The sequence below is a fragment of the Hakea prostrata genome, chromosome 5, assembly GCF_041222555.1.
Source record: "Hakea prostrata isolate BN-2017 chromosome 5, UWA_Hpros_2, whole genome shotgun sequence".
In the NCBI taxonomy this organism is placed as follows: domain Eukaryota; kingdom Viridiplantae; phylum Streptophyta; class Magnoliopsida; order Proteales; family Proteaceae; genus Hakea; species Hakea prostrata.
In genome coordinates this window covers 16,179,633-16,196,609 of record NC_142604.1, presented here as the reverse complement: position 1 = coordinate 16,196,609, position 16,977 = coordinate 16,179,633, and the positions used below count along the sequence as shown (strand labels likewise).

At 36.9% G+C, this 16,977-nt stretch overlaps 1 protein-coding gene across 1 annotated transcript; it reads right to left on the bottom strand.

Annotated features, from left to right (window-relative positions):
* Positions 1–1,182: 1,182 nt before the first annotated feature.
* AMY2 (alpha-amylase-like 2) lies at positions 1,183–15,621 on the bottom strand. The gene is made up of 13 exons (XM_089156003.1): positions 15,017–15,621; positions 13,890–13,973; positions 13,691–13,724; positions 11,695–11,732; positions 11,299–11,425; positions 10,986–11,212; positions 6,242–6,387; positions 6,043–6,152; positions 4,133–4,221; positions 3,864–3,986; positions 2,643–2,678; positions 1,743–1,841; positions 1,183–1,656 (listed from the first exon to the last, which is right to left on the bottom strand). Exons 2-13 carry the CDS (start codon positions 13,905–13,907, stop codon positions 1,465–1,467), a joined length of 1,239 nt encoding a protein of 412 aa, XP_089012129.1. The 5' UTR covers positions 13,908–13,973; positions 15,017–15,621; the 3' UTR covers positions 1,183–1,464.
* Positions 15,622–16,977: the final 1,356 nt, after the last annotated feature.

The window sequence follows — 16,977 nt, the reverse complement described above, 5'->3', positions numbered from 1 at the left end:
TCTTTTCTTAACATTCAAACATACTCTTCAGAACTACAATTTCTATTCCCTCGTTACATGATTAAAAGCTTTTTTTATGTTTTATTTTTCCCATCTTTTTATCCTTAGTCCTTTTTGTCATGTAGCTGTCTCTGATGATGAGTGGCACATATGGAACTGCTGCTCATTGCACTGCTCGATGCATGGAAAATCCCAATCTTTCATGATTGTGAGCTCTTGTACTCAAAGTCAAGCTAAGCTTCCATACTAGTAGAATCCTCGACTTTCTTTTATCTCTTTCGCAGGAAGCCTAATTTAGAGATGAAACTGAAAAAATACCTACGAATTCAACTAATATATATTTCAAAGCTTTAATTAAGACATATGCTTATGCACAGAAAAAAAAAATCATGAATGGGTAGGCGTTGACGCTAACTAGGAAAAGACAGTATTTGTTTTTACCATGTAATCATGGAATGTAGTTACCTTTTAATATTTAATAGCTAAGGCTAAGCAACTTTATCAGTCAATTTGATATTAAAAAAAATAAAGGTGCAGCCGTGCAGGTATTACATTGTTTGGATGTCAAGAAAAGAAGAAATACAAAAACAAAAAATTATTTCAAGTAAAATCTACTTAACATATACTGATATACATCAATCAGTGGTACGTAGAATCGTTTTTTTTGTCTTTCTTTCATTAGCATTTGGGCATTCTTCCTCGCAGAGAGTAAGAATTGGATTTACCATCCAAGGTGGTGATCTAGTGATCCTCAATTCATTCGCAAGTGGTTTGATAGTCAGGTCCCTATGTCTTAAATTCGAATTCCCTATGCTCATCTTGTTTTTCTCATTGGGCAATTGTGTGCTATTCGGCTTGGGCATGGGGTCCTTATTGGCTTCTGTGAATTATACTAGGCCTCTGGTAGAGTTGCACTGACGAGATCAGTATTTGCGCTAGTAGTTCACATGGTTAATGCTTGCATCCCGAAAGTTAGAACACTGTTTAGTAGGGGACACCAAGGGTGCCACTATATGGTACTACTTTTTGTCGAAATTCGCTAAATTTCAGTTGTTTTGGTGATCAACAATTTTTTTCTCCCAGCAAAAACATAACTTTCTGAAATTCATGGAATATGAATGTTAAATTACAGAATGAGGAAGATTTCTTGTATAGTAATTTAACATTCATATTAATCCCAAAGTGATTTCACACGTTCTGTATTTCTGGAAACCATCACCCTTTTCCAGTGATCCTATATTACAGGTGAGCTCCACTAAAAAGCCATATCCTGGCATACTTTTCCACTACATTTCTCCAAAATGTCAAACTTGACATAAAAATACCTTCTAGATCAAAAAGACTGACACATAGATATTTGGCGATACAATTTTCAATATTACACTGGGAACTAGAAGCACATCCACTTTATTAATACAAAGATCATTAATACTATGTCACTGCATTTAGCTATTTGGGGAATCATCATTTGTGCCAGACAGCATATCTGTGACCACTGGTTGCTAGTGTCCATTCTTTACCAGCTGGGCACCAAGACCCATCGCCTATCTTCATGCACACTTTCTCACCAATTATAGCAGAGTAGAGATTGGGCTGAGCTTCCAGAATCCTTATTGAAGATCGGCTATTAATGTCTTGACATCTCCTAATGTCCATCTGCATAGCAGAATATGCAAGGATATTAGCAAGTAAAATTTCTGCTCAACATGATGTCTTATGAGAGGACTTGTTCCAGAACATACCAGCTTCACAATTTGGTTGTGTAAGGAGTCACCCCAGTCATAAAAGTGGTCATAAAAGACACTGGGTAGTCCTGGATGTGTCAGAATGTATGCATAACCCTGTACAATTTAATGCTCAATTTAAACCATGAGAAAATTTGAAGGATAATATAAAATTTTGATAAAGATCATATAATCATATGATAGATGACCAGACAATACGTCATCGTCAAAGATCTAAAATCCTCAAGTTATCCAGGAAGAGATCAACTGTAAATTGCCTGTATTATAGATAACCAACAGCGTCTCAATACTATCCTGGATAGGTCTCAAATGTTGGTTTAGATCTAAAACAAGAACTTGTGCTGTCAATGCTTTGATGTCTGCTACTACACCCGTTGGTTATAACTCTTGTAGACCACAAACTGAACTATATAGCAGCTCGAAGGGTCAAAAGCATGGTCTTCACTATATTCTTACAGACTCTACTCTCCACTACCAAGCATATTGATTTACAAAATGTCCCAAGTACTGACCAAAGATTGGCAGGATCAATTGGTCAATATGATCTTGGCCTCTCCACAGACACCAAATGGTGCAAAAAAATAAATAAACAAATCAATAAATTAAATTAAAATTGTGTGCAGTCTATTAACAAAAAGATGAAAAACAGAAAACAATATAAAACCAAGGAAGCAGTAAACCTAAGGAACTCATTCGAGATAATCATTGAAGTTACAGTGATGTGCACACCTAAAGTCACCAAGAGTTGCTTGAGTAAATTAGTATGCATAAACTTGTGTGCTTAACTGGAAATATATGTAACTTAAATTCATGAATCAAGACCATAGGCTGATGAAATGAACTAAACAAAACTTTCTATGCAAACCAGAGGTTGTTTGCAAAACCAAAAGTACATACCTCCATAATGTGACTAGATGGGAAGGGCCAATGAGCCTGTAAGAATGAAGCAACAATGGCATTAAGAAAAGAAAGAATAAGCTTGAAGATTCAATGAGGACTTATGGAACTTGCGGTGCAAGAAGCAAAGTATGGCATTTAAAAGAACAAATATTTCAAAAGAAGTTATCTTTTTATTAGGAACAACTGCAGCAAGGACCGGGGAAATTGTTGCATATGATTAGCTATAAGATGGTCAAATGTATAACCTGTACTAACCACTCCCACCCACAATGTGGTGGGCTTGGTACGCATATTATTTTTTTTATTGGAATTTTGGGTTTCATTTGATGCTTCAAGATATGCCAAGTAATGGGTATTACTAATATCATGCATTTACAACTCATGCATCGACTCACTTTCAAACTTATATTGTTTTCCCAATGAATTTCTGTAGATCTCCAGAATGGAGACCCTGGCCAACCCACCATGATCTCGGTGAATCAACTCCACCAATTTGTGGATCAGATTAGACTCAGACTTGCTCAAAAACCTGATAGGTCAATCATGCCAAATAGTTTAAGCTTAATATTTCACAAAGGGTTTTGTATCAGCATCAAAGTGGGCAGAGCATGGATTGGACAGCTGACAAAGTTGCAAGCAATTGAAAATTTAAGAGAGAAAACAAGTGACAGATGCTTTTCCTTGATATTTTGTCTAGTGTACAAGATTTTTATCACATACAATTATGACCCATAATTGAACTGTCTGGACAAACAGATGATCTCATTGCTCTGAGAAACTATCTCGGAGTCACAGAAACACTGTACTGTCAATAGATCTCCCCCTAACGAGACCATCGAGTTTTTGAAGAATGATTTTTTTAGATGATACCAACAATCTGATCTAGTATAGTTTAACTAGATAAATGCATCCCCACCCAGCCACCCTGCAAAACACCCCCCACCCAACCCTCAGCTCCTTTCTTTTCTTTTCCTATGGCAATAAGACCACCAGTGAAGATTAGGAATAAAGCCAAATTTGTTACCACAGTAAAATTCCAAGATGCAATCAACAGAGCACCATAGTGTCTACATGTGCTTTACAACAGCCAACATGTATCAGGCTATCAGAGGCAAAAAAGATGACCTTACAGCCTACATGCATAAGACTATTAGAGGCAAAGAAGATGGCTTGCTCCCATTGTTCAGGCCTTAGGAACATGATCAAAGACAAAAGTACCTGTGTTGAGCCAGTGTCATGATTATCAATAAATGTCACAGCCCTTGAAGGCCACCATCCCATTACACCAGGTGGCTTTCCTTGAGAATCACGCAAACGCCATAGTTGTCCTTTAACTGCTTCCTGCAGAGTGAGAGATATCTCAGGTTCATCTCCCCATAAATAATCCAAACCTTCAGAAGCTCGATAACAAATACTCCCAAGGAGACTAAGCATAAGTCCATTGCCAATTTGCCATCATAAACAATATTAAACATTCAACAAGATACCTGAAGAATCCCTTTTGTTGTGAAGTCAAATGCAGTTGAAAGCTGTCCAGTGCCATCAATCCAATTTATAATCCGTTGCCTGTGACTGTCTGCATGTTGAATTACAGCACTATCAGAGAAGAGAATAGGTATCTTCTAAATGAAGAAGATAGTAAAGAAAATCTTAAGGTAAATGAAACTGATTTTTAGGGGCTTATACTTTTTCTCTTTCACAAACTTATTTTTAACTATTTTAATAGATTCAAATAAGGGATAATTGCTTATTTGGAATAATACCTTAAATAAATGAAATACAAATACAGAACATATACCTAGATGATATTTACACATAAATAAGTGCATGTAGGAATAAGTGACATGGTTCAAGTTTTCCCATAGTTTTGGAGGGGATTATTGAAAATTGTATAGGTTATTAAACTGAAATTTGTGAAATAAGGTCATAACATGTCAAAACTGTCAACTTGGGTCAAAACCAAGGAAATTTTCAACTCCACCTTCCACGAAATTGAGAAATATTGGAAGTTTCTGTCAATTTCGACTGAGACTTAGTTCCATGACTGAGGTTCCAAATTTTTATTTCAACTTTAAGTTTCGAGAAGCCCAAAACAAAGAATTTCTTGGTTTCAACCATAGTTGTCAAGGCGTCGCCTCGGCGTCTGGGCTCCTTCGGAGTGCCTCAAATTGGCCTCGCCTTATTTTTAGGCAATAAGGCTTCCGCTTTTTTTTTTTTTTTTTTTAGATCACGAGAAAGATGCCTAATCGAAGGCATATATTGAAATACTTATTAGATTCCGATTGTAAAGTATCTATTGTTTGAACCTATATGCATATGTATAATGACACTACATGTGATCAAATGTTAAAATAAAAATAAAAACAAACAAAATCGAAAAAGGAAAGGTTCTTGACTCAAGTCTCACACTCTCACTCTCACTCTCACTCTAATCCCTAATCTCTTTCTCTCTTTTCTCTCTTCTTCTCTTCCATTCCCACGACGACACTCCGGCAAGCAATGGCCAGCGACAAACAACTTCTTCTCTTCCTTCCTCAACTTTTTATTTAGGACCTATTATGTGTGGTTTGTAGTATGTTGGATGACTTGAGGTAGTATGATATTAGTTTTTTTTTATTATATAAGAGATTTAGAGTGAATGAGATGAAAACTAAAAATTTCATTTAAAATGTCTCAACCGCCTCAAAAGCGCCTCGGAGGGCACCTCGTCGACTCATCACCTCAATTAGCCTAAACCGCCTTGCATCGCCTCATCGCCATGACAACTATGGTTTCAACAATATCTTAGTCGAAACCTAGTTCTCTGGTTTTGAGGCCCATGATCTTTTTTGTGGTGGTTGGGCAAGGGGGTGGTTGGGGGAGGGCATTCTTGTTGTGCTGCCTAATTTTGTAAGTTTGAACCCAATCCATGCATTAGTTTAGACCACTGAGATTTAGTTCCATGCTGACAACACACTACTGCATTAAAGTGGATTTCTACCTTCTACTAATGATGTACCATGGATGAAGTTATTGAAAACCTATGGTGCCCTCAATTTGAATGGTGTATCATACTAATTAACTTTATTATTTGTCTGAACCAGTATGTTCACTAATCATTTATAGACAACCCTATTATGCCAATATTTAGGACCTACCCCTGGTTTATTGACTACCAACACAAAATCTTATTTCAACTGTGGAGTTACATTTACTGACTGAAACCAACTTCAAACTCCCAGCTTTATTTTTAACCAAGTACAGAAGAGTATTAGATATGATACTCTAAACCAACAAAGAACCACCAATATCCCACAGGAAGAGATCTAAGTCCTACAAGGAATAATTTGAATAAATCTAAGCTCTCCTATTTTTTCAAATATACAACTAATTGTTTTTTTTTTCGAAAGTAGGATACCTTGGTTGTAGTCCAAACCATGACTGTAGTTGCAAGAATCCCAATACTCTCCAACAGAAAATATGGGCTTCGCTCCCTCAATGTATTCCTTCACATACTTTGCTGCATAGCTGATAATGAACACCAAATAAAGATAAACTCTGAACAAATAGATAGAAAAATGAATTCCAACATAAGGAAAATGAAATCACAAATTTACCCTCTTGCAAAGTCAAAACGAAAATCTTGAAAGCCAACAGTACTGCGAAGCCACTGTAGCCATCCAATGATGTCCTTTCTAACAAAATGCTGAGTATGATCTATGTTTGGAATACCATGGAAGTTGTCTCCGGTGCTCCGGTTACCCTGAAAAAGCATTAAAAGCAATGAAATAACCAAACAGTATTATTAATCTCTATAAATCAAGGTTAAACAGCATAAATGTCATTCAAATTTCAAATTAACTGACGGCAACATCAGTTATATTAGCAGATTTTAATTCTTTAATGAGCAGATGTCCTTCCATCTTCAACACTCACAGCCACAAACAGAAAAAAGATAAATAAATAGAGGACCAATGGGGAAAAGATATTAATAAAAAAGAGGAACAATAGGGAGAAGAAGAATCCAAGGAATGTCATGCTGGTTGTTTCTTCTGATATACATCATAAGACTTACTGAATTATGAAGACCAATAGATGCAATAACTAATTAAATCACATCTTACATTCCACAGAGAATATGAGTTACTTTTCATTACTAGCATGTCATGCTATTATTTCTAGAGTTATAAATTTAACAATTATGAGGATACGACAAAATGCAATGCTTCCATAATAGATTGTCACAGACTCTGTTTCAGCAATCTAGTTTGAGACATAAAGTAAAATAGAAATCATTCTGGGTGAAGTTTGTATAAAAAGCAATCCCTTTGTGCATTTCTTGGATCAATTCCTAGTACTTGAGACTCTAGGCTCTAACTATAACCAATTCCTGTAGATGATCATCAGTTCTTTTTTTTTTTGGATGAATAAAAAAATTATATTAAAAAGCCAAGGCCAAAGAGAAATACAAAGAGAAAACAGAAAGAGAAACAAGGGGGAGGGGGCAACTACCAGTCAAGAGGGCAACTAGAAAGAAGAATTAAGACTCCAGGAACTAACAATCAACCTATTCCTTGGAGAATCAAAACTGGGGAATGGGGCAAAGAAATGAGCCTAGAAGAAACATCAAAATATATGGCATTCCAAATCAAGACTCAAGATTGGGATTTGGAAGTTCATCTTCTCATGCTGCGCTCCCACCATAAGTGGTGAACAATGGCAGCAAAGACGAGCTTACCCACATGGTCGCAAATCGTGGAGCTAGAGGACATTCTTAGGATCCAATTTCAATCTCAACAAAACCAAAAGACTGCCTCGATCTAGGCCAAATAGAAGCAAGGGCTAAACTCCAGATGGATCAGGAGAAGGGACAGGTGAAGAAAAGGTGGTCAAGGTCCTCAACACCATTCCAACAAGGGAAACAGTTGGATTGGCGGGGATGTGCGACTAATGAGGAAAGATTGTGTAGGGAGGGCTAAGTTAAGGGTTCTCCAACGGGTGAAGGACTGGCGGGGGATGTGGCCTTTGAATCAAACTAAAGGGGCCCATGGGATAGGGGGACAAGGGGACCTAAGGAGGTTCCAAGCAGAGGTAGTTGTGAAGGTTTTAGTATGGGATGGGATCGAAATAGTGATGTTGGAAGCAGAGGATGATCGGGAGGGGAGGGAGTTCCAAACTTGTGTGAGACTAGGATGGGAAGATGGGGACCAAGACCCATTAGTGATGAAAGAGGAGAGGGCAATGGTTTTGGGGATACAGAAATCATAAATAGCTTGGGGACCAAAAAGAGAGAACAAAATATCCATCGGATGTCAGGGATCAAGCCAGAAAGTAGGTGGTGGAACCGGAGATTTGAATAGAGATTGCAGAAAGGGCTAAGGGCATAAGAGTTAGAAGTTTTTCCAAAACCAAGAAGAGGTGGAAAGGGATGGGGTAGTCTAGATGGAGTCCACTTTTAGGAGATATAAGTAGACCCAAGATACCCAAGGAATCATGTTTAGAGGCAATTTTCTAGATGAGTTTGAGGAGATAGGCCAAATAACATCATAAATCCTGTGGATACCAAGCCCTCCTTCAGATTTAGGCAGGCAGGTGGCAGCCCAACTGATAGGATGGACAAAGTGATAGGATTCTTGGCCCTTTCAAAGGAAAACAAAAAAGAGGGATTTCATGGCATGGATGGTAGATTTGGGGAGAGGGAAGATGCCACACCAATAGAGATAAGAAGATTGGAGGACAGAATGGATGAGAATCACTCTACCGGTTCTTATTCAGTCACTTGCATCACAACTTGAATGATCTAATCCATTGAAATTTGAAATATGTTGGGAAATCCAGCTTCTGGTGACAAGGAATATTGTGGATCTTGCTTCAATTTAATGTAAGTGTTATGACTTTTTTCACAGATAAAAGGGTTAAAGTAAAGTGCACAGATACAAATAAGAAGTTTCAAATGATAAGAAATTAATGACTACTCGAAGGAGAAGACTGGTCTGATAGAAGAGGAAACATTCCAGAGTTAGCTTAAGCAGGTGATAGTAATACCAACTTCTTCTATAGATTAGATCCTAGCCAAAAGGAATCAATTGTAAGCAAAAGTGATGAGTTCTATTTGGGATGCAAGAATGAAAAATCAGAACTTGTAGCTCGATTCCATGAAGCTTTTCATTCATGAAAATTCAATAAAAGATGGATGGTCTTCTTTTGACTTTATTTAAGATGATCATAAAGGATGAACGGGCAAGGCAGATGGTGAGCCATTAAGGAATCATCCCTACTTCTTGATGAGCTTCACATGCTTTTTCAAGTGTCTTGGAACATATATCATGAGAGTTCATACAAATCTTTCAAGAAATCTTTCGATCACTATCTTGTACATCGGTGATAGCTTTTTTAACTTATTTCGAAGACAATTTTTTAAACTTATTTTGAAGAAATGTGTCAAGGGAACATAACATACAAGCTCAATAAACTTCTTGTGATCTCTCAGTCCAAGAAGCATGTTTAAAAGAGAAGCTAACAATTAATAACATTCTTATAGCTAATAAAATATAAATTCTCCTTCTGAGACCATGTGCTCTCACCGTTATTTCCACCCATATCTCCACCAGCTCCTCTATTTCTTTCTAGTTGGACCCGAACATCAGATGGGCATTTTGCATACCCTCCTTGGTTCACACTCAATGTACGACACCAGGATTCCCAAGTCCACCCTTGTCTTATTCATCACCGATGGTGTTTGGTCCCCTTTATCCTACCCGAATCTCACAAAAGTTTGGACTTGCCTCCCCCCCCTCCAAAAAAAAATTCTAAACATTCCCAACGACCTAACCATCTGGTCCCCCTCCCCCTCCAAATCCTTTTCCATTTCTCCGACCTGGAAGCTCACCCATACCCACTCCCCTCCTGTTCCTTGGGCCCCCTTGGTCTAGTTCTAAGCTCATATCCCTTGTCACTCTCTCACCTTTTGGAGAGACCTTAACCAAAGCCTCCCCACCCAAGCCTTTCCTCATTAGCCACCACATCCTTGCTAACCCTAACTACATCCTTCGCTAGAATGGTTTAGAGGATATCGACCACTTGTTCTCCACTTGTCCCTTTGCTCGCTCCCTCTAGTAGAAAGTCCTCTCCATTTGGCCCTGCTATAGACATTCATTTGGCTTTGCTTGTGATTGGTCTTGGAACTTTAGGTCCTTTGCAAGTAATTCTATTTGTGATCATGTTGGTAAGCTGGTCTTTGGTGTCACTAGTAGTAGGAGCAAAACATCAGAAGATGGACTTCCAAATCTAGATCTTTGGAGTTGATTTGGAAAGCCATCTGCTTTGATATCTCTACTAAGCTTAAGTATGTCCCCACCCCCACCCTCTGGTGAAGATTCCCCAAGGAACAGTCTCATTGTTCTTACTTGGGGTTTGAGTTCTTCTCTCCAACCTCCTCCATGAAGGCGGTTCCTCTCCCCCCCCCCCCTTGTACATTCTTTTTCCTCCCTTTGGAACTCTTTAATGATAGTTTTTTAATCAAAAAAAGAAAGTATAGATTCTGAGGTTTGGTGGCTTCCTTCAAATGTCCACAAAGTTGAATAAAGAAGGGAAAATGATCATGTCAATTGGGATTTGGGACTCTAAAATGACGAGAAGAATGAGGATAGCAATAAAAGGCAAGAATAAGGAAGCCTTGCAAATCTCCAGCCTCCAATATTTTCTTCTATTGAATGGAGTTTCATGAAACTGTGTTAGAGGCTCAAAAGGAAATCCTATTTCCATTTTCTTGTCGTTTTGTACATAGACCAAGGTAAACAACTGTCAAGTGGGGCCAATATGCTATTTCAACTTTCTTGTCGCTATTGTACACAGACTAATGCATTCTCATTTACTAACTTACAATGACAGTTCGATTTGAACTGCTGTTTCACTTTCCAAATAACAGCAGGAAAGACTCAAGGAAAGTTTTGTTTGAACTCTAGAGAATGTCAAGCCTATGCTCTGCACTTCCAGGGGGCAGTGGGAGAGAACTGACAAGCACTTTCATCCTTAATAGATCTCCTAAACACTTGCTGAAATTAAATAGAAAGAGAGATTCACTTTAAAGTGTAAAATATCTCAAGCAGAGCCTTCCTATATGCTGTTTAAAGAAAAATAAGAACATCAATCGTGGTAAATGAAAAACTTAAAAACCAACAAACCCAATTATTCAATGCAAACAGCATGTACGTTTCTATTTAGACATTCATATGCAATTTTCTGGTCTTCACTTATGAGTGATAATCCCAAAAGGATTTTTTTTTTAAATTACATATTTTCAAACTAGACAATTCAGAGTGTGACAAATTTCTGCAATACAATGACGAGGGTAATACTTACCGTTCCACCAGTACAAGATGTAACAGCTTTTTCATCCCAAGGTAGTGGAATTCCATCATAACGATTATACATGCCCCCATGCCCCACCACAGTCCCAACTCGATGATTAATAACAATGTCAGCCATTGCTCGAACTTTGTGCTGTTTCATTTTTTGAAGTAAAGCTTTCAGTTGATGTTCAGATCCATATGCAGAATTGAGCGAATAAAGGTTTTGTGGAAGGTAGCCTATAAAAAGACAGGAAGGAGAAGATAAATACATGAACACCAGCAGAACTAGAACAATAATTCTACGGAATTGCTACTCAGCTGACCTTCTGGCGAAAAGGAATGAGTTGCTGGTGGCAACCACGCTGATGTAAATCCAGACTTAGCAATATCAGGAACCTTTCTTTCTAAGTTACTCCACCAATTATGCTTATGAGACTCCCAGTTGAAAGCCTGATATACCACAAGATCTTAAAGAGAATTACAGATGTTCCCATAAATAGCAGAATTCAAGCAACAAGTAAGATCTCCTAGAAAGCTGGTCGTAAAATGGATGTGCTTCAAAAGCTTAGACCAAGTAGTCTCCCTTATTTACTTCTAGTTATAAACTTAAGAATTCCATAAACTGAGGCTTAAACTACTTCAAAAGAAGTATGATTGAGGAGAAATAGATCTTCCTGGACCATGTTAGCAGTTACCATAATAACGTTAGCAAGATTTACCTGGAGAAGGATTTCTCTTCCGCTCCGTAATGCTGCACCTGCAAATGGCTCAGAAAGCATACTGCAATCAGCATCAACAAGATCTTCAAGAACAGACAAGCACATATTAAAAATAGGAAATCCCGGTTGCAGCTTGCAAGTAAGTCACTTGCCTTTAGTATAAGTGTAAGGATGAATTTGGACCAAAGATATGAATTGGAAATAACAGCATTGTGTTTACCAAAAAAAAAAGAAATAACGGCATTGCCCCACAAAGAATATCCAAAGACTATAGATCACAATGGAGCTTTACATAGGTCCCCTTTGCCAAAGAAGATAATCTTATAAATCTTATAAAACTCAGTTCACTTTGGTTCCATGTCCTATTTAGAGCCCCAAATAGGACAAAGGACAACTTTCATTAAGGACATCAGTTATTTATTAGGTCAAGTTCCTATAATCTTCCTGGTTTCATTGCACTTTCCCTCACCATCTACAAGTCCAACTTCAACCATGCAGTGTACTACATCACTCCCTTGCTATCTGGAGCCTATACCTATACTTTTTCTCTTATATCAAGGATCAGGTTGCTTTCATACTAGAGAACACTTAATCTCTTTGATCACACAAAATGGCATTCAAAAATAAATTCATGAAACTTGATTACTCAAAAAAAAAAAAAAAAAAAAGGAAGAAGAAGCAAGAATCGATATGCCTCTTCAAATAATAACAAAGAACATGTGTGAACAATAAAACTGCATAGTTTCTATTTCTAATGTAGGGTCTTGCTACCTAAGTTTTTTTTTTTTTTTTTTTTTTTTTTTTTTTTAACCAAAAACTGATTATATTATATCTATAAATATTATAAACTCAACAACATAAAAGCAAGGATGCATCTTGTAGTCACCCTACAAGGTTGGAGCGCTATATAATCCTAGATTAGAACTCAACCCTTTTTCATTTTAGGTAATTGAACTAGACCACACACCTCTACTTAATCAACGCTGGCCGGATGAACCTCTATCCAAAAACTAGGTACCTTATTCTATATCTCTCAAGATGTCTGATGGATATTTTTGTGAAGACTTTGTCCAAAACTTAGTGCAAGACTCCTACTTAGAAATAGAAACTATGCAATTTTTATTGTCAGGGGGGGAAGAGGGGAAAAATGCGGCCCCGGGTTTCCTCTTCAACAAAAACAAAGAACGGGTGGAGCCCATATTGGGCCCCCCCCTTAAGAGTAAAAAAGGGGGTGAGCCAAAGGAAAATTAGAAATTGAAAGTGATTGATTGTTATTCATTTTCAACTCCCTAGAAAATGCTAAACATGGGAGCCTTGAGTACTGGGTTTGGCCATCCTTTTTTCTCTTTCCTGTTAATAATATCTTTAGTTATGCCACTATTGATGTTAGAGTTAGCGTCAGACTAGGAAACTAACAGAGAAAATGAATTTTGAGCTGATGACTTGAACAGATAAAAGAATGATGGTCTTCAAAGACCAACCATGATGCATATCTTCACTGTTCTGAGTATTCCTGTGAAATGACATGATATACCATCAAGGGAAAAAGAAGTGTGCTATATTAAAAGGGCAAAAAAGTAAGGTATAGTCTTGGCATAACAAACTTTGGTGACAATAAGATTTCCCTTATAAAAGGGGGCAATAGAAGCACTATAAAATACATACCACAAAAGTTACTTCTTACAACAACCATGATGTGAATTTTCACAGCCATCTATATAAATATCGTATTTAATGGAGAAAACTCTATTGTCAAAATGCAGTTGATAAAAAACAAGCATTTTGCAATCAAAAAATTAGTTTCTGTCAGAGTATTTTGTTTACTTTCATTTTATTCAAAGTACCCATCAGTGGGACATTCAAATAATAAAATCAGTGATCATACATTGAGCATTTCATAAATATTTGAAATCTAGAAAAAGAAAACGTGAGACACATAAACTAACTTCTATGTTACCAAGGAAGTAGGTTAATGAAAGATATTCAAGAGGATTACCTGGATCTGTCGCCTGAACACCATCATCAAAACCCTGCATTACACAAAACAGGATTACAGAGAGAAAAGTAATAAACAAATAAGCCTTCTACAAGAAGAAATTACAACCAGCTAATATCATCAAATATGAACAAATAATTTTTAGAACTAGAACTAATTATGATAAGACATGCAAACAGAGAAGAGGTAAGATCCGTACATTGTTCATGTAACCCATATCTAATCAAGTTGAATTGTACAGAAATAAATTCCAGACCAACCAAAATCCACAATAATGAAATCCCTGCATCCACAATCACCCACAAGTAAGAACTTTGTTCAGATGCTCCACTCATAAAGTAAGTAAAAAAAAAACAAGAATGATTACAATAAACAGATCTTGGTCAAGGTAACCATGCACTTTCATCAGATTTGATTTGAGCAGTTAGGAGAAGGGATAATGGGATCATCACAACCACTTGATTGATAGGAGATGCTTTGCTCAAGCCACATTGTCAAATTTCATCACTCAGCAAGAACTTTATCATTGCAAGTGGTCAAAAATGGCTTATGTGGCCATTGAGAAAGCCATAGAAAGAGAGGATGACCTGGAGAGCATATGCCATATGGAAAATTCTCACCAGCCAGATCCCTGAAATGAAGTATCAATACTACTAGAGTTTCTCAGTTGGTAAAGACCAACACCTCAAATTAAGAGGCCACAAGTTCAACTCTCATTGGTATCTAATTACCACTCCTCCCCCCCCCCCCCCAAAAAAAAAAAAAAAAAAAAAAAGAAAAGAAAACACAATAACAACTAGAGTTCAACTGAATAAGAGAACTGCAATATACTCAAAGATAACCCGCTTACGAGTGACACGCAACTTTTCCTATCATTAATGATCTTCATTCTGGATCCACTCCCAAATTTATAGAATGTAACAGGTAAGCAAACTCAATGAATATGGTATTGCAAAGAAGGTAAACCCGTTTCTGCTGGAGAGGTTAGATTAGTGCCCAACAACACATGAAATCTCTAGGTGAGGGGTGTCATCCCTCACCATTGACTGCTCCACTACAATGCAATGGGAGCAGAAAAAGTGTAGCTTTTTGTTTATTCACATTTAACACAAGAAATAACAACAATTTTATTTTTTATTAAAACTAAAATGAGTTATCCGCTAAACTACCCAATTCTTTCCTGCATATAGATAGCTAAGCAATGGAGTTACCAAAATAGAAATGATGTAGCAAACAAAACTCGTTATGCAGAAAGGCAGACAAATGTGCAGCTATTCAGAGAAAAGTGTAAGCATGAGAAGAAGAATGGGGATATTTCGTAAAAACCTTAGCAAGTTTCAACTTGGATCAAATACGAGAGGAGAGACGTAGAAGTCGGGATCACAAGCTTCCCCTTGCACCTTCGGCATTTATAAATAGCGAGAAAAGTCGAAATCGATGATGCCCACCCAAGGGAATCAAGCACCTCCTCCGTCCATGAGAGAGACAGACAGCAACCCAATACTCAAATTGATCACCACCTCAATTTCTCTCTCTGCAACTTTTGAAAATTGGAGCTTGTGCGGTGATTCCTTCAGTATTGTTCGTGGGAGAGGCTTCAATTACTGTTCGTGGCACAGATTAGATGAGAAGGATTCGAAGAAGACGCAACCACAGAGCATCCACCGCCAATTTCGAATTTCCCTCTCCTATCAAAGGAATTCGAAAAGAAAGAGGAGACGAAGAGTGGAAAGGTGGCTGGGAAAGTAAATTAGCTTTTTGATCTGTTTCCTTATCTATACTCTGTCTTCCATTGGAGCGGATCCCTCAGCTTTTCCCTCTCTTTTTTAGCTTTCTGTTGATTCTCCCACCGTCTCTTCAAAGCATTTTTTCCCTTTTTCTCTTTCAGTTTCAGGTAAGGATTCTGTAAAGCTTGTTTCTTCGAAATTTTAAAATAGGATTCTAAATTCAAAAACATTACTCAATAGAAGTCGACTATAAAAGGAAATGAATTATTCGATTACTGATGATCGTTGACGTCATGTAACCGGAATTTCAACGGTTAGATTCAATTTCTTTACGACCAATTAGTTCCCCCTAAATTGCCGGTAAATACACGTGCATCCCTCGAGAGAAGCTTCCCTTCTTTCACCACAGCATCAGGTGGGGCCCACTATAGCTCCCATCACTATTTTATTAATATTTTATATGTGGATCCCACCTAATTTGTGGTGAAAACGCGTAGGGAAGCGTTGTTCCCTTGGAGAAGTGATCCAAGTGATCTAAACTCTTCCTGTGAGAGTAAGGGTGTCAATTCAGTACCCTAGTGTCGGTATGATAAATATTCAACACGATTCATTTTTTCTCATATTATATCATATCATTTATCTAAAAGTAAGATTTAAAATATCCCACGATATGATACTAACAAATATGTAACTATATCGAATACCGACATCATACATATCAATAGGTCTCTCTATTGAATTGTACCAAAATACATTGGCCAATATAATACGATATAACTATGCCATAATGTATTGTATCATATTTATTTAGTGTAGCATGATACGATATAAGTACTATGATTTTGGTAAATGACTCACGATGTAAATTGATACCCTTACATATTTCGTCGTATTTATTTTGTATATGATTCTTGAATCATGCTATGTATAATTTTCAATACCCAAAATAGTATCAAACAAAATAAATTAGCCAATCGAAGCAAGTATGATTGAGAAGAAGTCATTACAAATTCACTCATTTTCTATAAAACATTTTAGTTCTTGTAAAATAAATAATAAGAAACCATCGACTCTGATCTTCTGTTCAAATCTATGCACATAGTTGTTCCTTAATTTCTTACCCAAAAAAAAAAAAGTTGTTCCTTAATTAGCATTTTCATAAATTCTTTTGGTATATTTTCCATTTTTATATTTATTTTCATATTATTATTCTAATAAAAACACAAAAAAGACACATGGCATACTTTTTAAACTGCAGAAGATTATTTATTTATTTATTTATTTTGGTTGAAAGCTAGAGAAGACCTAATCAGCAAATTATTCTAAGAGATGAATCAGGTAATAAAATAAAAACTAATTGTTTTTTCTTTTGATTGAGAGGACATGTATGGAGGATAAGCATGTCCACAAAATTATTCCAAGGAGTTATCAAGTATAGCCTGGTTAGAATGGAATGCCATTAATTTGTCTTATATACAATAGATAGGGTTTTCCTAACAACAGTAATCAATAATATTATTAGTCAACTTTGGAATAGATGATAAAAAAATTTTAAAAAAA

Coding starts and splice junctions, on each gene's coding strand:
- AMY2 (XM_089156003.1), bottom strand. Junction 11,426..11,694: donor GAAGAGAAATCCTTCTCCAG/GTAAATCTTGCT, acceptor GTGGTATATCAG/GCTTTCAACTGGGAGTCTCA. Junction 6,388..10,985: donor CATCTTGTACTGGTGGAACG/GTAAGTATTACC, acceptor ATGCTTTTTCAG/GGTAACCGGAGCACCGGAGA.